Source organism: Anopheles moucheti, chromosome 3, assembly GCF_943734755.1.
Source record: "Anopheles moucheti chromosome 3, idAnoMoucSN_F20_07, whole genome shotgun sequence".
Classification (NCBI taxonomy): Eukaryota; Metazoa; Arthropoda; class Insecta; order Diptera; family Culicidae; genus Anopheles; species Anopheles moucheti.
In genome coordinates this window covers 81,602,366-81,624,521 of record NC_069141.1, presented here as the reverse complement: position 1 = coordinate 81,624,521, position 22,156 = coordinate 81,602,366, and the positions used below count along the sequence as shown (strand labels likewise).

At 43.4% G+C, this 22,156-nt stretch overlaps 1 protein-coding gene across 1 annotated transcript in view; it reads left to right on the top strand.

Annotated features, from left to right (window-relative positions):
* LOC128301937 (cell adhesion molecule Dscam2) overlaps positions 1-22,156 on the top strand; it is an 88,028-nt gene that overhangs the window by 26,631 nt on the left and 39,241 nt on the right. Inside the window, exon 3 of the mRNA XM_053038618.1 lies at positions 16,596-16,922. Within this exon, the coding sequence (XP_052894578.1) occupies positions 16,596-16,922 (327 nt within the window). The remainder of the gene's footprint in view (positions 1-16,595; positions 16,923-22,156) is intronic.

Genomic DNA, 22,156 nt, shown 5'->3' with positions numbered 1-22,156 from the left:
TATTCTTGCCACTATCTGTTCGCTTTTTTCCCCGTTGCTCTTTCGCTCATTCTCTCTCTCTTTCTGTAGCTCCTCCTCATTCCTTCACTTCCGTCTTCTATCACCCGACCAGTGCGATGATGGAACGATGTGTAACGGATGTGAAATGACGTTGCGCAGCGAAAAAAAAAGCGAGCGAAAAGAAAATGAAGAAGGCTCCCTGTCATTTTCCGTGGCGCTAGGTTCCACGGTAGGATCCATCGAATGAACGAAGATTGACGAAGCATGAAGCGAACGAGCCCATACATGCATACCAAATTTACCTCGCTCGCACGAACTCTTTCGCTCAGCGTCGCATCCGTCCCGCTGGATTGCGGCGTCTCGACTGCCACTTGTCATCATCCGTCGGTATTTTTCTGCCACCGTCGTCTTCATCGCTCTTGAACGTTTATTGACGCTGCTGCATCCCATCATGGGCTTCGGTTGATTTTCACTCTCGTCCTACCATTGAGTTTCACTCCGTCGGTTCGATGATACATTCAACGGGAGTTTGTCGTCGTATGCAGCGGTAGGACAGGTTCATGCAAGCAAAGAACAAACACGAGACTTCAATTGAATCGGTTACAAAAGTTGTGCAATATCTGCAGCAAATGTCATAACAAGGCGTCAGATATTTTAAAGAAAATTCACCAACTGAAATAACTGCAGCTGCTGTGTAGTTAGATATACGAAGCTAGCTTAAAAGTCATCAAAATGCGATTGGATTCCTAAGATCACAACGAGGATTTCAAGTCCGTGGCTAAAACCACTAACTCATAAATCATTCGTAGAAACAATGAATCAACCTGCATCAAGAGAGCAATTTGTTTTATCTACTCCCATATCCTTCTGTTGTGGTGATTTAAATCCTTCTTGTATTTTCTTTGACGCAATGTTTTGTTGGCTATTTGTAGTGAAACATTCTTTTTAATGCTGCCATGAACTCAACATGGTTATATCTTTCGATGGGGAAAACCAATCGAAAGCCAATTATACATGCAGCTCCGAATCAAAGATTCGTTTAATTGCCACAATATGGTGTTCGATACACCGTAACGTGGACAGAACCCATTTCATTCCCCGAAACCCGTGCACAAGTTATCACAGCCGAAATCTTTAGCGCTAAAGCTCTTATCCTTTGCAGCGGAACCATTAATTTAGGGATTAGAAATTTGAATTTCAATTATTAGATTTATGGTGGCAGGTCGCTGGCAACTTCCTTAGCATACGGTTTTGAACCAATGCTGGCTAAATCAGTTTGCCAATGAAAAAGTACTTACGCAAAACCCGCTGTAGCCGGTGCGGAAAACAGGAAAACAATCATCAGATCGATGCGAAAACCCCCCGGAAGCATGGGGTTCAAGTGCAGCAGTGCAATTAAAACAAGGTGCCTATAAATCTTGGCCCATGCTCATGCTTCGCACCGTTTCCCTTTGCCGGCTCCAACATCGGGACGCCGCTGGACCGCATCATGCACACGGACCATAAAGCAGGAAGCGAAATAATGCTTCCGAACTCCTCCCGGGCACGTTGGAGCACGATTCGGGGTGGGGGGAGGGCCCATATTTTATTAGCTCCCGGGGAGGAAGACGCAATAAAAGTGGACTACGGGACTGGTCGCAACTTAAGTAATAGGAAGATTTAGAGGCGTCTCCAACGGGGTTTTATGGGTTTTTTGCGGTTTGCAGACCGGGTTTCGTTGTTTTTTTTTGCGTCGTTCCGTCCGGGACATGTCACGTTTGCTCGCACGTTTGCTAGTATATGCAGGCATTGCTGTGACAACACGATAAGAGATTGAACACAGCTGAATGGTATTTATGTGCATGTGTGTGTGGTATTGTAACCGTATAGTTGGTTTTGATTTGCCTTTAGTATTAAAAATAATAAAATTGAAGCTTAAAGGGAGATGTACACCACGAATTAGAATCAAATATTTAAGAGTTTTTGAAGAGTTTTGAGTTTTTTTTAACCTTATTATAAGTTTACAAAAACAAGGTTCTTAGATGTATTGACTATTTGGTAACCCAAAATTTAATTTGCTCCATACATCAACCTTCAGTAAAAGCAAATAAACTTTCAAGCCATGCTTTGCGTTTAATTTATATAATTCTAGAGTTTAGATTCGATATCAAGCTTTTGGGAATGGAAAACATTGACCCTTTTCATATGGAAAGTTAGGATAGATTGAAATCTCTTGCAGCAATGGCCATTAAGCTGGTACCAGTGTGTCATGGCTACGTTGATCACAATGTTTTTTTCAATTATATCCGGATGAGTATTTAATTGATAGCTGCCTGTTATTGACTCTTTCCCATATTATGAATACTTTATTACCTTCACAGGAGTGTGGGGGATTATTATTCTTGACATGGTTTCGTAGTGTAAATTGATTTTTTTTAAGAAAACTACAAATTAGCTTAAGACACGAGTAGTAAAATAGTTTATGTCGAATAATCCTGTATGTACTGCAAAAATTTACACAACCATTCTCCTAACAGCGTCAAGTGTTGCTAATGGTACAATGTAAACGTAAAATAAATTAAATTTTCTCACGCTTCCCACAAAGTTGCAAACCGTCCCAATTCTCCTGAGCCAAAACACAGTCAACAGCACACACAGCAACGACAACAAAAAAATGGCTTCCACGAAAACCGTGGCACTTTTCCTACCATCAGCGCGCTCCCACTGTAATCAAATCTGCCAGGATTAAAATGAAAAATTGATTACATGCAAAACGCACAACCACCAGCGCAACAACACCGGTGTTGGTTCGGGTTTTGCACTTCACGGTCAAGCACAACCGGGCCGTCCCGGGTCCCCGTGACGGGAAGCGATAATAATTCATCACCGTCCCAACAACCGTTGGTGCGTTTCTTGCCTTTGCGGGTCGTCGGGCACGTCGGGCCCCTTGGACCAGCGGAGACGCACAGTTTTCAAATCAAATCACCTTCATAAACAATTTAATATTAATGTCACAATTATGCTGCGGTCAGCAAACCCTCCCGCACACACACACACTGTGGCGCGTGTATACACGGGAAAAAGCTCCATCCACCTGGATTCGGTACGGTCAGGTTGTGTACGGGCGTAACCTAACGCACGAAAGCTCACCATTTTTGCAGCTCACCGTCCGGGGGATCACGTGCGTGCGTATGGGATGGGCCGACACCGACGTATGTATGCGTGATCGTACGATGCGTGCTGCGTTTTTTATCGTTTTGTGCAGCGTATTTTTGCACATCGCATCATCAGTCATAAAGGGTTGAGCTTTTCTGGGGCGATGCCCACACGCTCCGATTGCATCCCGAGCAGTAAGGCCTGCAGTTAAGGGGGGGCGGAAAAGCGTTCTGCCCGTATGTGCGTCACTACAGAATGAAAGCTACACTTGCGTACGCAGCCGTACGCACTATCGTTTCGTGCGTAGGTGGGTGATGACTTTACACACACACACACATGGAAAGGGGTTCGTACGCACACGCATGTACACGGAGTGTGCCCTGATGGAGAGCACAAACTGCAGATGCATTCGACTGCAACATAACCGACCGGGTGGTTGGTTCCCCGATGCGTTCTTAGGAGGGTACATAAGCCATGCGCTTTTCTGTATGTTAGTAGCAGCACATGCAGCCAGGTGCGTGAACGAGACGGCAAGCGTGCGGCATACAATACGGTGGTCACATTCAGTGGTGCAGCGAAAAACGGCCGTTATTGAACTGACCTACATGCGTGGGAATTTGCACAAATTAAACCCCACAGCTCTTTCCCAGCATTTCCACATGGTCTATCAGCTCTCTGTGTGTTTGTGTGGGTTGGGAGAGTGCCATGCTGTTCGGCAGGCGCATTCGATTTTTTTTGTACTCTTTAAATCCTTTTGCGCTCTAACACCTGCAAGAAAATTGGAAACGAATCCAACAACAAAAAAAATACCAACCTCAACCTGAAGTACTCATAAGTGTGTGTGTGTTTGTGGGATGAGAGTGGAAAAAAGAGAAAAAAATCGACCCCCGGGAACCAGGATGGTGTGAAAGGGTCATACGCACATCAACAAGGATGCATTGCATCTCACCTATTACAAAAAAAAGAAAATCACGTTGTATGTGTGTGTACTGGGGAACTTAAAAAATAATGAAAATGCGGGAGTGAGCGCCTCATGCGTTTATCGGCGGTGCGATTTTATAATTTCTCCCACCCTCCCCCCCAAAACCAAGGCCACCCAGCACAGTGTGAAAATGTCACCCTTACCATTGATGAATGAGCCCTGTTGTGGAGAGCATGGAAAAAAGTGACCTCAACAAATACTGATGCAATTCAGGCGCACCCACACCCACACACGCACACACATGGAATTGCGCGGTCAGGAATCAACGAGCTACCACGCCCTAGCCACCTCTGGGGAGTGAAAAATAAAGGGTCCTCAGTCCGGGTGGTACCTCCCCGAGCGACGGGTTAGACCGCACATGTTCGGTTTGACCTTTGCATGTTGATGCTGCTCCCCTTTTTCCCACACCCAGCGATGCTTATCCTCACCTTCATCAGCTAGCTGTCATCCGTACCGACGGTTGTGCAGGCCATACACCACGTAGATGTTACGATAAATCGTAAAATGTTCCCCATAAAGCTCATCTGCTTTTGGAAAATCCGAAACTGGGCTGGGACAACATCAAAGGGAAGCCTGCGGTTGCGCTAACTCCAATAGCCATTATTGGAACGCTTGTGCGAGCCATGTTTACGCACGATACGTGGAACGATGCTCTGATCACACACACTCTCACGCAGGCAGGCCTTTGAAAAAGCTCACCAACTGCATCTCACCTGCAGCAGCTTTTGCATCGCGCCAGAAGTGCATCACACTATGGTGCATGGCTGTGTGTGGGTCCCTTCACAAACACACCCAAGAGGCAAGGTCCTTCAAAAGTCCGGTTCCGAGCACGAGCACGGAACAAAACGGCCCTAGCAAAACAGTGCTGTACAGAGAGATTGTGACTTGCTGGTGCATGTTTGATACTGACAGCATGCAAAGGCCTACTCTCTACACACGTTATCAGCGCGAACATACGCACACACTTGCACGGGCTGGAAAGGCTTACACACAGATAGTACGCATCCGTACGCAGTGGATGGCGTTCGTGGCGCAGTTTTTCCCCGTGCCCAGTAACTGCACCTCCCCGCGCGCTGGGACATACCCCGGGACTTTGTGAATGTGCCAGGACTTTTTACTGATCCTGCGGCGTGATTTGCCTATTTTCTCATCGACCGGGCACTAACCGGAACGGGGAAAGCAATACTTTATGAGCCATGGGCCTATAGCAGGTCGGGCGCACACACATGTGCGGTTGGTTTTGAGCCAGGAATTCATAAATTTGGGTGTTTTTGTTGCTGTTTTTTTTTGTGCTGAGGGGAGTGGATAACGGTGGCAATAAATAGCGTGTACGCACACCGGCACACGTGGGGATTGAGTTGAGTGGTGCGGCACGACGAGGATGTGTAGGATTTTTGTTGTTCCTGTTGGGTTCGGCTTTCTGCCATGTTGAATATTCGTTCCACGCCACAGCTTCCCGCTGTAAAGTGCTTACGCAGTAAGGGAGTTGGCTGGAACAACGGTACAAAGGGGGGGGGGGGGGGGGGGGCTTTGCCAAACACACACACACACATTCGCGCGTCACTAACTACATTGTGCAACAAAATGCAAAAACCGCTCGTACAGCGTACGCATCCAATCGATAGTTTCGCTCGAAAGCTGCCAACTCATTTCACTCCCCTTCCCCCAGGGAGCGTTGATGAGAAAAGCAGGACTTTCGGTTTGTGGTTTGCCTTTTTCGCACCGTGCAAAATCTCCACCCAATCGATGTTTGTTCTTTGTTTTTATTGTTGTTTTAGTGATGTTGGTTTGTGTTTTTTTTTTGTTTAAGCTGTGCAATTTTATTATTTCATCGTGCGAATGTTAGCATTTTTACAGAGCACAACTTTCCAACCCATGTCCAACGGGTGTCAAAGGGTATTATGAAAATACAGCTTTCGTGCATGATTGTTAAGGAAATACGAGGGAAAAAAAAATAAACAAAAGCTCTCAGTCGCACTCCAAAGCGAATAGAAATGATTGATGAAATGGAGCATGTGTCAATTACAAAAAACCAAAAAGGGTTCAAATGTGTTTTAAATATTTGTGCCTGCAGCACAAAACAAACGATGGTTGGGCAAAGCTGAAAGTTGAACGGTTGTACAAATTGTTATCGAGTCAAATGAATATTATTTGCTATGTAAAGATTGTACGAGAATATTGATAAAAATATTTTATTTTGATTATTTTGTGAATTATCACTGCTCGCCCATCACTATGTACAGCATCCTCACTAAGGCTACACCCTTGCATGCAATCCTGGCCTTACTTCTTTGCTCATCTGGTGCTAAAACTGATACAGAAGTCCTGTAAACCTCTCATGATCGAGCACCGTTGTTTACTTATCCAATATCGCAGTCTTTCTGACGATCTATATTTCAATTTGGGCCTTCCACGCCTGCTATGTCCATGCGAACGAGGAGGAGTCCTAAACGGAGGAAACTTTTACAAGCTGGGTCGTCCGGTGTCATTCTAATGGCGTGACCATCCCAGCGAAGTGTGGAGAGCCTAATCCTCTTACCGTAGTGAGTTTATCGTCCATCTTGTAGAACCCATTATTATAGCGGCTCACTGGACCAATCCTTCTTTACATCCCCAGAATTCTCAGTTTTGAACAACGCAGATTTCGCAGAGATGTATGTAGTTGCTGGAGCTATATAGGTTCTTTATATTCTCACTCCAACAGTCAGGATGTGTAGTTTGAGTTGAAAAGTTTCCATAAACTGTAGAAATTATCCTGGTCACGGCACCAATGCATAAATCGTCTGTCCGAGTCGTTGTGATTACTCTAATCAATTTAGAGAGGACTAACATAATTTATAATTATGTCAAATTCACCATTATTTGTTTACTAATTTAATAGTAAGTTTAAGAAATTCTGGTAGATATATGCAACGAATATTAAAAGATTCATTTTTGTATTTAATTTAAGTATAGCAAAATTTACTTAACTTGTAAACAAATGTAGGAAAGAGATCATTTTTAATATAATCTGAGACAAAAACATGCTACACACCAGATCATTACCCATGGCAATGAAGGAGATTGATGAAATCCTGCATCGGAGCGCGAATCACATACTACACAACAATTTATGTAAACATTTTCACCATCACCTCACCCTGTCAGCTGTGTCAAATTTACTCCACACAAGGGTAAAGAATGTCCTCCAACCCCACGGTTTCTTTCGCCCCAACATCGCCAGATGATCGTTCTCAATCTTCCTTACCACAACCTTAGTGCGACAGGCGCGCACTGACGTGGCATAAAGTAACGACATACCTGATGCAAAGTAATTCGGTCCTGTCTTGATGCTGGCTGTTCCTTTTTAGACGACAACCCGTGCAGCATACTACAACAGTGTCGCGAGGGTGTTGAGCTGCCGACGAGAGCATTTACCGTTTCACACGGTCGAAGTGAATTACGTGATGGCACGATCCGGCGTGCAGGTCCAAACAGCGTGTCAGTCAACGGTACCGGATGCTGGACGAGATTGAAGAACGGCGTGGGCTACCATTTTCCTCCTACCGTCAACAAACGGGAACGGGGGTGGGAAAGGGGAGGCATAGGATTTGTTGTTTCTAGTCGGTGGCAAGATTAATTCCCAAGCTAAATGCTTACGGTAAACAAGATCGAAACCGCTCGGGCTAAATTTCTCACCGGCGAATCCCAGCGGCTTCCCGGACGATTACGAACCCGGTACGGCTGAAGTATGCTCCGGAACCGGCACGAGAACGAAACAGATTCTACACCATGAAAAACCGATGGCAATATGTTCATTTTCACTATCTACGAACGTGGAAAAGACGAACGGGCTGCTCATCCGTTCGGTTGCGCCATCATTTACCACGGCACTCCTACCCGCTGCCAACGTCTATAGTATGTCTAGCCCGTAATGAGTTTTTAAGAAGTTTGGGTTTTGGTGGAAAACTTTCGCACCGTAATTATGTTTGGCTATGACTCCGAGCGTCACGCTACCGACCGGTGTTTTGTTTGCCCGCGCAGGGTCGGGTGAGGCATCTTGCCAGCATTCCCGAGAAAACCGGTCCAGAGCAAAACCGCAAATGGTGTTGATGTGTCGAGAGGACGGCTCATTTACACTCGGCTCGGTTTCGGGGTTTGGTGGATTTTGCTTCCTATTTTCCGTCCTATTGCTTTTACGTGTTTCGTTGCGCCATCTTCTCGCAACCGTTTGCTCATTTTTTCTCCCCTGACTTGTGAAAGCATGGCGCAACAGCCTAGCAGGGAAGAAGATTTCACGTGGAGCTGCAAAACCGCTTGCTCCACCGCCGTAGGCGGCAGGGTTTAAAAATATTGCAACATGGCCACAGCAAAACCGGTCTACCGTTTCGCAGCGGTGGATTTAGCGTTTTGGGTTTGCTTCCTCATGGGATCAACCATCGGCACCGCCAAAAGGGGTTGTGCTCGATTTTAATTTTCGAAATGGATCCTTAATGATTCATACCGCAGACAAATGTTGGCCGCACCGTTGCTGCCAGTTGCCCCATCTCGGCTGTTATCAATGTGATGAGTTCAGACTTTTTTGAAGCGGTTAGTTTTGCGGGTTAAGTGGTCACGTAAAGCATTCCAATGGCTTCTGTCAGATCGATCAGTTACGCCAGGTGCTACGAATTACTGGCGGGGATACGGAGAGATGGTTTCTCTTGCTAGGGATGGTAAGAAGGTAAGCATGATAATGTTGTGTCCAAGGAAAGATGCAGCGCAAAGTAATTACTTTTCGCGTAGTGGATGCAAGATCAGTTGCGGAGAAAATGCAGTAAAGTAATTAACGAGTGTGAATAATGCTGCGCAGAGTTCGGCCATGGAGAGCATACGCAATACTACTGCAACTGGGTGTTACGGTTGAAATAATTGTGTTACATTTTACGCCATACTGCATAACATAATTATTCTTCTGTTTAGGAAGCTTAATTATATGCTGATTTATGTTTCACATTTATTATATTTCAAATTTATTCTTTTATCTCTCTGAATCTTTATCTGAAGTGCAATTTAAATAAATTTGAAGACATTTCCTTCTCCGCAGTTCGAAATTTATCTCTGCATTTTATGCTGTTTGTAACTGGAAAAGGCCCGATTGCCAAGCGCAATCCTTGTTATAAAAATATACTAGCACTGACGGAAGCGCCCTCTTTGCGCAAACGATAGAAGCTCCAATCCTACATAACCGGCAGGTTGTGTCATATATTTTGACAGACATCTTTAATGGCGGATGTACTGGGCTGAATTCTAGCTTTTGTAAATGATCAAAATGGGAAAAACCTCCAAGATTGTTTATTTAACTTACATAATATTCCTCTAGATTAAGTTAAGTCACAAGAACTCATACCAATGTTGTAATGTTCTTTTTTCCCAATAACAGGACAAAACCTCATTGACCCTTGCTAGAGAGTCTGTGTAAAACATATTTAAGTTTCTTTTTCTATTTGTCTGCTTTCTTCACTCATCATTGAAAATTCCTACCAAACGGAGTTACACAAATCGTTCGCCATTGAATGTCTTGAAGCGTTTTTCGGTTGCTTCTTTGCCTACCATGAAGCTACCAGGATTTTTGCAGGATTGTATCTGGTTATGTATTTTGAATGAAGTACCTTTTTCCGAGACCAATTTAGGAGCCATTCTCTCAACTCGCTTCTATTTATTGTTTTTCAAATGTCCCAGATTCGATGTGGCTTAGAACACCGGTCAGCAACAGTGCGCTAAACGGGCGTACAGTGGTAGTAGTAGGGAAACCGGAGCTTCTTGAGGAAAAAAAGGTTTCTTCCCCCAAAGGCAAAGATTCATTTCACTCCAAAAAGGACACTGAGTTTTCAGTCTAACGCTTACGGTTTTCACAAGCCACAGAAGTTGGGTTGCTGTCGTTTTTGCTTGTCTTGTTTTTTTTTCGTCATTCTTTTCCCATCCCGAATCCATTGAGTCGCAACGGCCGCACCGTGTTGCAACTCCCAAACATGCCTAGCACGGATGGCAGCAGAGAGTTGTCTCCTTTTTTCGGGCAATGTTAGCAAAATGGACCCTACCGGACTGAGGGAACGGTGGGAAGAAAATGTTGAATGAAAATCCCTTCCCTACTGAGAATGACATTATTCTGGACGCGCTAGGCCGACGGCTGGGGAATGAAAACGAGAGCGCGTACTCGAGGTAGAGATAAAGGATACCCGGTGGGAGTTTCACCAGGTACCAGCGAACGAGCATGCCCATCCATCCGTTTCGCAATGGGAGGATTCTACATGAACCGTAAAATATTAATGAGCAACTTTATCCGCCGCAGGGCCGTACAAAGCTCCACGGCCCGTACGGTACTGGGGACGGTCCGGGCGCGCGGAAGCACGTGGGTCTATCGAAAAGTTATTCGACTCTAATGAGAGTGGCGTGTTTCTCCGTCGCTTCCGTCGCTTGGCAAAGAAGTAAAAGAAATGTCCTGTACCCAAAAGCGTTCCGACCCAGAAAGCATCGGGATAAAAGGTGCAATCAAACTTAACACCTCGAACACCGTTTTTTTGTAATTTCTCGAAGTGATGTTTAGTCGCGGTCTGTGAGAAATCCTCTCGTTCTAGTCGTTCGTTTTAGGGGGGGGACGCGCATGACGAGCGAGCAGCTAGAACATGGTGTCCTATCAAACACAACCCGAGCTCGTCGCTGCTTTTCGTCGATGGTACATTTAACCTCATTTCCACGTTCCACGGGGGAAAGAATATCGCAAAGATTCGAAAGTGTTCCTGCAAATTTACAATCTAAAGCGAACGCCCCAAGAGGTGCGGAAGAAATGGAATGGATAATGTAGCATCGGTGTCCTTTATGATTGCAAAGCAAACTGATGCGGCAGAAATTAGGTTAAAACTTCAGTGCTAACCATGGGGAGTAGAAAATAGGAGATGTGTTACCATCCAGTTTGCTCTAGTGAATAGTGATATGCTCATATTAGTGATACCTAAGGATTAGTAATAACAGCACTAGTATTGAAACCCGCATGCAATGACAGACTTGAATTAAAAATATAAAAAAAAAATCAAAATTATGAATTTAATGACATTAAGGTTTTAAGAAAACGTTAAGTTTTTTTATTAAATGACACATTTCAATTAAATGCTTTCAATGAATTTATACATTTTGGTGCAAAGTTAACAAGAATTTGTTTTGAAATTTGCAATAGGTAAATATTATTCATATTATTGGAAGTTCAGAAAAACCTAGAACATTCCAGCACATCCACAATGCGCAAGTAAATATTCACTTAATAACAACGAGGAAAAGTTCATCCCATCTACATTCAATTTCAAGCAAACATGGGTGTAGTTTGGCAATGGAAAAATAATATTCCGATGATCGTACTCCGTACTGCTGGGAAACACAATTCAACCGTAACCATGTTTAGCCGCTAGCTTCATTTCGACAAATTCAACCAAGTGGCGCAGAAATATTCACTAGCCTGCTTTGATGAACACGGGATAGCGAAAAAAAAACCCTCAAATTGCCTCGACTGTGACATGAAAAAAGCAGCAACGATCCCATCAACCGCCAATGAATGCCGGACGTCTCTTGTGTTTTTGTTTTTCTTTTCATCCCGATCCTTCAATTGCTGTGTACGTGAAAATGAAAGAGAAAATATTAATTAAAAAAGTTTTGCTTCATTCGCGTACCATTCCACGGTTGGCATTCTGTTTGGCAGGGTGAGGCCGTTAAAGCGGCAATGCTACAGCTGTGCATTCTAGCAGTAGGATGAACTGTGTTCCGATCCTGGGCGAAGCTTTTGTTCTTGCACAGTACTAGGATGAGGACGGAAAATTGTGCCGCTTAGGCTGAGCGTGAGAATGATCGTTGGGATCAACGCTTTTGCTCAACCAAGCGGCAGTTTGTTACTTGCCTCCCGGAACAACATTCAAGTGGTCGAACGCTAGTTTACTGGCATGATGTGTCGAATGGAATACTTATAAATAAGTACAAAGGGGTCGTTGTTATGATATAGTTAAAGACTCGTTGTGGGTGAAATCGGTACTCAAAAAGTTCTGAAAAATTGTGTTCAAAAACCAATTCAAAAAGTCGGATAAATGACTAATTGCAAAAACTACTACAAACGTATGTAAAAACGGGAATACTAAAGTTGGACGGTTGAGCAAAAAAATGTGCCAACCAAACAACCGAACTATCCTGGCAAACCGACGATGGAACCTAATCACATTACAATTACTCACAATCAAAGATCCTTATTTCTCTCCACAAAGCCCATCATCGGCGAACCCACAAACGACGTGTGGTTGCGAACCCGCACACACACTCACACACACAGCATCCAGCAGTGCAAGACCGCACCGCGAAACTTTGCCATTTCAATTTCAATTTTCAACTCCATTCGTAAGTGGCTTATTCGAGACTGAAACCGTCCCCGGTACGGTACTCCCCGTTCCGATCGTACTGCCAGAGCCGCTCTGCTGCAACTCTATCGTGGTAGTGCCGACGAAAAAAAACTGCCGAACTAGTTGTTCTAGTTCGTTTTACCTTTTTGCTTCTTTAGTTTCGTTCATTTTCCCCCTTATCCATCCTATTTGCCACACTTGAATATGATTGCATTTGGCATGTTGCACCATCATCGTTGCAGCAAAAATGGAACCGAGGCGAACGTGTACGGCTGGATCTTCACGTATCTTGGATTCTCCGGCGTTACAGCCCACTTTGCTCGTACGAAACACTCAATGAAACGGATAGGGCGCACCGAATGCGAGATGCGGTCCGTGCACCATAACCGAACAGGCAACCCATCGTACGGCAGCTTTTGCAGTCAGACATCCGGCACGAAGCGTCTTGGGTCTTAAAGGGCTACATAATTTTTCTTCCGTGCTGCCCCCGTGCTTACCCGTGCTTGTTGTTTGTCTATGCACGGCACCTTGGCAAGATTTATAAATTGGTGTGATTTCATGTGATCGACACGATGTGTGTGATGTGTGTTCACTTTTCCAGCAGCAGCAAAAAGTTTTGCCGGTATCATTCCAGATGGAAATTTTGATTTGAAATTAATGATTGTTAATGTAGGAAGCTTACGGTGTTCATGTGTTTTTTTCAACTCTTTTGTTTATAGCCATTTTGGCGAATCAATTCTTGAAATCCTATTGTTTTAAATTTGGATAATTATATGTAATGTTTTCTTTATTACATTCGTCCTTTTCAAGGTTACTTCATCTTATTTAATCACTTCCCTTTTCCAATCTTTTCTTATGATTGATTTGTTATTTTAATATTTTGGCTAAAGTATGAACTTTCCTAATGTATATATATATATGTTATGAGATTTTTTGTATTCAATAATTTAAACACTATAAATTACTCTAGTTTTTAGTTTTAAATACTTTACAGCAGAGAGCTCTACCCATTTACTGTATACTACTGCAAAATAAAAAAGCAAGAATTATGCAAAACTATAGTTTTTATAATAAACATCATATGCACTGCTAGCATATCAAGAATTTATATTTAATTATAAACGAGTCTAGGTGTTCCGTAAATATTACATATGAATTTTTCAAAGGAATAATATTGTTTGTAAAGGCAAACCGTTTGATTTACATAACAATTCTTAAAATTGCACTGAACCGATGCTGTCAACAAACCCTTTCTGAATTCTGAGTAACAATGACTAAAAAAAGTGATACCAATACATGGGCATTCAATCGTAAACATGCGTCCCATTTATAACGAAATGCAAATAAACTGTTCAGAGAAAATCCTCCTCTAATTATTTATTTACCTTCCCTTACCGAGTTTCACAACGGCACCACCGGAAACGTTCGTTTCAGGCCGGGGATTCGAAAATCGGGGCGGTGGAGTTTATTTGCCGACTGCCTATCCGTTCGGTGCGCAAGTATTTTTTACCAAACTAATTACCCGCAGTAAAGCACGCTAACGGAATGTGAGTTAGTATGACGTGTTTTTTTTTTGTTGCATTTCGATAAAATCCACATATAAATATTGTTAATTTATGTGATTAAAATTTGCATAGAGGACAGTTTTTCGGTACGTGCTGTATTTGTAAGAGCATGCGTATCTTTTGAATGTCAGTGAACGAAAGCAAATTGTCATTTGCGCCCCACCCCCAATTTTGGGTAAAGATGGTTTGATCCGTGCTGAATAGAAACGAGGTTGTTATTCGACGACTTCTTTGCATCTTTCTGCAAAAGGCTGGCAATCATAGAATATCGATGCAGAAATAGGCCGCTTATGACGCTCCAGTTTTCCCAGCCCTGTTTCACAAGCGACAGATCAAAACGTTTTGCAAAATATGGGTGAGATTGTGTTCTCCCGTACTACCCGGGGGTTCCTGAAAAACCCGGTTTTGCACATTATGTGCCGATATCGAATGGCAGAAACTAGACCATTTCGACCGGGAACCGGTGTGACGGTGTGGGATTGGGAGGCAGTGGAGGTAATTTTTATTATTAGAACCAACGGAACCATCGAACCTACGGTGATGCGGGCGAAAGTGGAACGATTTTCCGGCAAATGGAAGCAGTGCGCTTAAGCGTTGCACTGGAGAAGGAAATCGAGCTATCGAATCCATCTGCAAACCAGTGCCGTTCATTCATATCCTGGAACGACATATTCCCTTGTTCCAGCGCCATCACCATCATCATCATCATCATCGTGATCGTTGGGAAAGTTCTGTTTTTGCTGTGCTTCAATTCTTTCTGCCGGGCAAATGGGTTAGCAAAAATGGTTTGCTCACAACCGTGCAAAACGACGGCTAGCCATTACGGTGGCCAGTTTGCTCTATTGACCAGCTGGCTCACAAGCTTTTACCCACACTCGTTTATTTCTTCCACTTGCCATTTGCCCATGTTGCAACAATATTCCAGCCGTCGCGACCATAGCTGAGATTAACGTTTATGCTGCTGCCGGAGAGTTTAGGCCACAGACAAAAGGGGGTCAAATCGGAGTTGCGGTGGGGAGAGGAGGGACTGTTTTACCCTGTATCAGCATATGTTGTTCGAATGACTTGCCTCGAACGTCGGTCGTTGGGTGATTAGAGTGGGTTTGCATAAAACACAGAAAGAAATGTCTTGTATGGGATGTGTGATAAGACATGCGATGGGATAAAAAGTAGACATTATTTTTTCCCCGGCAAGATTTAATTCTCATGCGGAGGTGCAATAACAAACTGAAGGGTGCAGATAAAACTAAGCAAAAACATAATTGGGAAATAATTGCAAACGAGTTAATCTATACTGAATATTGTAGTTTATATATCAATATATTGGCAATACATTTACTTGATAATTATTTGAAGAATATGATGTTAATTCTTCTAAAACTTGAGCCTTTAATGTTACTGTTTTGTAACGTAATAATTATTCAGAAATCAACACTTAATCGCTACTTTCTAGATAATTATAAAGTTTAATTATTGGTTGAATGAAAAGAATGGCACCGAGTTTGAACTAAACGGCGGTCAAGATAATAATTCCCAATGTCCTTAACAGATGTCCAACTTGTAAATAGGAACCCTTCAAATTTAATATTTGTCTCCGTAATATAGCGGTAAAACGATGGAAACTTACACGTACACCCAATTGTATGAATATTCTCCAAAAGCTAGGAATTGGTACAGCAAACATTACACATACCTCGGTTCACATGCTTTGCTTTATTGATAATGTCACCCCGCTTAAAGTTACGCAGCGCGGTAAATGTTCGCCACCCAACCGCACACATCGATTATACATAGAATTAACTAGCGGTTAGCGTTCATCAATTGCCAGCTCCGTGTACATCATGCATTTGTGGTGTATTGAAACCGCGTCCATGTACCATTCCTTCCGCACCGTCAACTTCAACTATTATGCTAAGTTCAGCCCAACTTCAAGAATTGTTACGCTAGGGCGGGCCTATGTTTCACCACCACCGAGTGCATAGAATTTCCGTTTCCGACTCGGGCAGGAAATGACAACGGCAGCAAACGTCAATGAGACCCCGTTCCCGTTTCCCCGGTTTCCATCCGCCACGCCACGCTCCAATCCTTTCAAGTACACACCAACCAGGACTTAATTATCGTACCCGGGAGCGAAACTTCGGAGCGCCGTGATTGTTGACTTTTAATTAGTTTTACCGATTAGACTTATTTACACGAAATCATCAACAGCGCCCAACGTGGTGTGCTTTTAAGGTGGATCGATGCGATTTTCATCCGCAGATTTGGATTTGTTTTCCAATCGTGGTTGGGGGGAATTAAATAAAAATTATTCAGCCAACAGAAAGACGAGGCCTAGGCTAGATGTGATGAAATTACTAGAACAAGTGTAAAGTATTCCGTGCGCTAGCCAATTTAGATATTCAGTCCTTGAATTCCCGTGGTGTATCACGCACACCCACATACACTAATGAATCGTTCTGTTTCTTATTGTGGGCTTCGTATCACGCTGACTGATTGTGTCCTTCTTTCTTTATTTTGCAGAACTGACAGCAGCTTTCGATTCGCATCTCCGGGGACCTTCGTTCGTGATGGAACCACCGTCGCGGCTCGAGTTTTCCAACTCCTCCGGCGGCTGGCTGGACTGTTCTGCCTCCGGAAGTCCTCAGCCCTCCATCGACTGGCTGTCGGTGGACGGGACGTCCGTCGGTGATGTCGGTGGCGTTCGGCGCGTGCTGCGCAACGGCACACTGGTGCTGCTGCCGTTCCCTGCGGCCGCCTACCGGCAGGACATCCATAGTACAATCTATCGATGCGTAGCGTCGAACACCGTCGGGCGGGTCATCTCACGGGATGTACAGGTCCGGGCAGGTAAGACTTCCCATCGTCAAACCCAATCCACCATCCCTGGGCCCAGGTTCAATTTCCGCTGAAACGGCTACTAACCACGTGCACGCAAAGCAATAGGTGGCTGTAGGGAATCACGAATCGCATCAACGAACACAAAGACAAAACCTACCTACCACCGTACCGTACACACCGACAATGAAACCGAAAACACGGGGACGAAACGCGAACCGGGTGTTGACCGGGGTAACTTTTCCGGTTCCGCTCGAACACGCTCTCAATCACATTATAAACGAGAAAATCTCGTGCTACGTGATTGGAATTAATTCCGGAATTTTTACTCTCTTAATCTTCGAATCTTTCCTCACACCCACGGGCTAATGCTGCAGGGATCGGCAGGGCCGGGTACGGGACGGCTGCGAGGACATTCCGAGTGCGATGCAATGCGCCCGTTGTTTGTGTTGTTTCGTGACCTCCCGTTGGCCTGCCCCAAAGATCCTTCTCGGATCCTTCGAGTGCTTCGATATTGGAATGGTTTGCTTGCTGTTCGTTCGTGCCGTAGCATCGTGAGAAGTTTTACCACCCGAAAGCGCGCGCTCTATCTGGCAGACGTAAACGGTGTGACGGATGGCGTGACTTGACAAGAACGTGACGTGAGCATTGCCCCGAGCATTGGCTATATTTGTTGACCCGCCAGAGAGAAAAAAAAAACATTCCAGGAAAGAAGGTTTGAAGAATGTGAATCACCACACTTCGACGAACCACATTGCAATGGTGGGGAAAATAGGGTTTAGAGAAGTTTTAAATTGAACTTTAGGTCATGGTAAGCGTGGGGCTAATCCTAGTATTTCTACTTTCATTCCTAATGTTGCCACTTGTTCTGGAACAATACCTATGGACAGCATAAAATGGATCATTGAGAATGTGTGTGAAGTTCTGATTTAGCGGTTGGGATTTTAAGGATTTCATTTTAAAGCATAGAAGACAACTTAACCATCACTAAAGATCGTCAGATCAGGTCGAAAGTTCACAAAAACTCATTTTATCCAAATGTCTTGTGTGTTGTGTATTTCGAATATATATTTTATGGAGACATTTATGACTTGACGAAATCAAGTGTAACAGATTGTAACAGAAAAGTTGAATGGAACAGAAATTGTTTTATGTAGCTAGCTACTACTAAGCTGTTTACTATATCATTACTAGTATTTTCAAAATTTCCAAGTTTATAATGATTTTAATTAAACTCAAAAGCATTGCTGGGTTTAGGTATGTTACGCACTGTATTACAGGGTTTTCTATTTCCCCTGCTATACAGACACCACTGCAACGTCGTATCTCATTACATCGTTAAATAATTTAAATGGAGTTTAAGTTAATATTTAGTAAAATACTCGTCAGACACATTAAACAGCGATTTTAGGAATTTTAAACTAAATCAGTCTATTATCTTTTGATATTTTTATTGAGTAAATGAAGTGAATTACCATGAGTGTCGTATAACAAGTACCAATTCATATGTCTGAATTAACACCAACAAATATGGTAACAGCATACAAATTTCCAATACTAATGCAAAGTTTGACTTCTGAAACACAATCAAAGCGGGAGAAAAGCAGAATAAAAAAGTTACTCCGTTAACCAAAATCTAAGTAACCCAGACGGAAGCAAATTGTGTAACTTCGTACCCAACTCGAGCTTTAGCTTTCTGGCATGGAAAACTTCCACCTGCGGTAGTTATTCTGCTCGCTACGAAATTACACCCTGCAGCATTCACATACGAAGACGTACGCTTGCGGGCCCTAGCTCGGATTTTATTGATGCCTCCTGTTTCCCACGATCGCCGTATACGGCAGGACCGTATCATTTGACCGGGTCCCAGCTTCAAGCTTGCGCGAGTAAATCAGGATCCGCTAGGGTGGCCCAGAGCTGGTGCGCATAGAAGCAAAATCCCGCTTTATCCCTTTCGTACATCCCACTCCGGACCGTACCTTGCAAATGCCTTACAAGAATTTTGCATAATTGGATAATGAATCGGGACGGAGTAAATTGATGAAATGGTTGGCTGCTGAACGGATTAAGCGCTGAAAAATGTCTAGCGTCGGTGGAAAATAAAGTCGAACGAGAATTCCAGCCACCATTTCCTTTACCTTCCATTCGCCCCGTATGTCTGCCCATCCGCCGTTCTGGGTACCACGAAGCGGGTTTTTTTTGTGCGCGACATTCATTGGCACTTTTGCCGGACCCGACCGTCAGCAGTGGGCGTGTGTACGTTCAGATGAAAAGCTCCAAACGACCGAGAAATGAACCCGCTCGGCGTAATTGAATTTCTAAAGCGTGTACTGCAGGGATTGTTAGATGCAGTAGTCGCAAGAGAATAAAAAACAAACCCCCGCCAGTCGTGGTGTTACACGGCATAGGGAACGCTTTTTTAGGTAAAACGTTAAAAAATCATTAAAATTAGCACAAAAAACTGCATAAACAAATAGTAACTCGAAACAAGCATTTCAACACACACACACACAAACTAGTCAAACATAAATTTCGTACCTGTGTACAACTACTCAGGGAAAATTCGAGTGAATGTAAAAGCTCTGTTGGTACGATATTTATTTATGTTCGTGCCTTACTTATGTACTTATGTGCATATTTGAGTAGGGGAAAAACTGTATATTAAAAAAGTGTTTATAACTTAAAAGATCATATAAGTTACAGCCAGTTTTTTACATAAATTTACCTATTTTAAACGTATAAACAAATGTTCTCTCATTATATTTTAGTTGATTTCTTTTTAAACCTGCATCACACCTTGAGTCAAGTGGTGGCTGGGAAATAACATTTAAAAAGAATGTCTGGATTTCTCTCAACATGTGCTTCAGTTTCTTTTCATTATGCAACGAGAACAAAATTTGTTTTCAGCATCACAAAAAAAAATTCGCCCACTTTAACCAGCACCGCAAGTTGTAATATTCAGACAAACGTGTTTCGGTGTAGTTACGAAAGAACACTTGCAAACGCGGAATGCCGGCGCAGTGGCAACGTTTTCGTGTATGTAAAAGTTGAATATTTGTAATTAAACCCAGAAAAACGAAACAGAATAAAAATGTTACACAACATAAGCGGCCATGGGGCAAAAAGAGAAAAAAAAAATACCACAAGTGAATGACCATCGCGTAGGAAATGCCACGGGATAACATTGAAAGGAACAGGAAAAAAAAAAGATGGAAACCAGCCTAACCAGCGGGCAGCGAAAACAAGAACAAGACGTAAGAAACAAATGCAAAAAGCCACACCGGTCCTGCTGATGGTGATGGTGCTCGGTTTTGAGCAAAGGAAAAATTTAACCGGTCGGAAACACGTCGAGAAGTCATCTAATGAACCAACACCGGTCGGGCTTCAGCGGAATCACCGGTTGGCGCCCTGTTCCGGTCGTTCAAACGAATGAATTTGTTTTGCCAAGGCTATTGCACTTTTTCCCACCACCGGCGGCCAGCGTAGCAAAATGGATGGGAACCCATTGCCCACGCATTTTTTTTTGCGTCTCTATATTTCTCTTCCTATTGCTGTTTGTTGTTTGCATTTTACCAGCTCTTTTTGTTTTTGCTACAAAAAAAAACTTTTTGCCTTCACGGTGCCATTTTTGGTTTTGCTCGTTTCCCGCCATTTTGTGCCGTGGCCGGTGAATGACTCGGTACAAGTCAGCCCTTTATATTTGGCGCGCCACCGTTCCCCCCACGGTGGGGTGGTGCACGGAAACGATGGGTGCCCGACCATTTGTAGGTAACGCGCGATGGATAACGACCAGCGTCAACGGGCTAGTGCTTCGCTCTCTCGCTAATTACTTCTGTAGCTGGGGCTGAGCTAAGGCTAAAGCTATCGCTGAACTGCTGGTCCCTTCCCTTCAACAGCACGGATGGAGTCTTTTCAGCCGTGCTGGGTGGTGTCCGCTTGTACTTCCATTCCATCCGACTGAGCAGAGCGCGCCGACTGTAAGGTTTAATTACTCGGTACTGTTCACCGCTATAGGAAAAGACTTTTTTTAGGGGTTGTTTCACCCGTTTCACCCCTCGAAATATGCTCCTTTCTGTCCGGAGTAAATTTCTTTCATTTTCGTCTCTTAACAGAAACTGGAAACGACACGAAATGGCGACGTCAATGGCAGTGTTTTGGACGGAACTACAACAACATTTACCGCCAAAATACAACGTCCAACAGTCTAGAACTAAACCCTTAATTGTAAACCAGCAATGTAAACCTGAATATAAATAAGGAGAGGCCTAAGTTTATTTACTGCATCCAGGTACCGCTTGGAATGTTGAAAAATAAAATTTGCTATGTAAAGTTTGTGTCATATATAAGACACTTGAAGAATTCCTTCTTCGGAACACACTGCTCGTTTTCGATTATAAGCACAAAGCCATTAGCATGCAAATATTTTTTTATCTCATGTCAAACCAAAACCAAATGTATCAAGAGGCTCTTATGGTTGGAGACTCCAATTCCCAAAGCAGACGCCAATTTTTCAAAATATTCACTAAGAGGCTTAGTTTCTTGTTAACTACATCCTCTGTTGCAAAAAAATCACGCTGTGTGGCTGCTTGTGATAAGGTAATAAAATGTAAATAAGTAGAGCTTTCATCCTACTCGCATAACCAAGGCATACCCATTTTAATGTCTTCATCGCTTTTCGGTTACGATTTTATAGCACATTTATAGTAGCTTTTTACATTAAAGATTTTTACAGATGATTAACGGCAAATTTGACTGTATAATGCCACTACGTGATAGCGCTGTTTCGAGCTTAGAATAACTAGATGCTAGATAGCATCAGTGATATCAATATTTATTAGCCGAAATTATAGCATACCGCCATTGCAATCATCTTGCAAAGTAGATAGCAAAAGGATTCCTTTACATTAGCCTCGTTACGGAAGGATAAGCAGAACGTGGATCTCACAAAACCCAATCATATCACTCTCAAGGGTCAAACGGATGGAAACGATACACACCTTACCTTACTTATCGCCCCTTGGCGCTGGTGGTAAGCAGGACTAGCAGCGAAAGAAGAAAAAAAACCCTCCAAGGACGTATCAGGTGTTGCACATTGATTATGACGAATGTAACGAAATAATAAAGATCCGTTTTATTTTTTCGTAACATGATTGGGTTTGCTAACCCAACGAGTCCTGCAGCGAAAAGGGTTCTTTTTTTTTGGGGGGGTTGGATCTATCCTTTGCCTAGCAGCACGAAGTGTACTA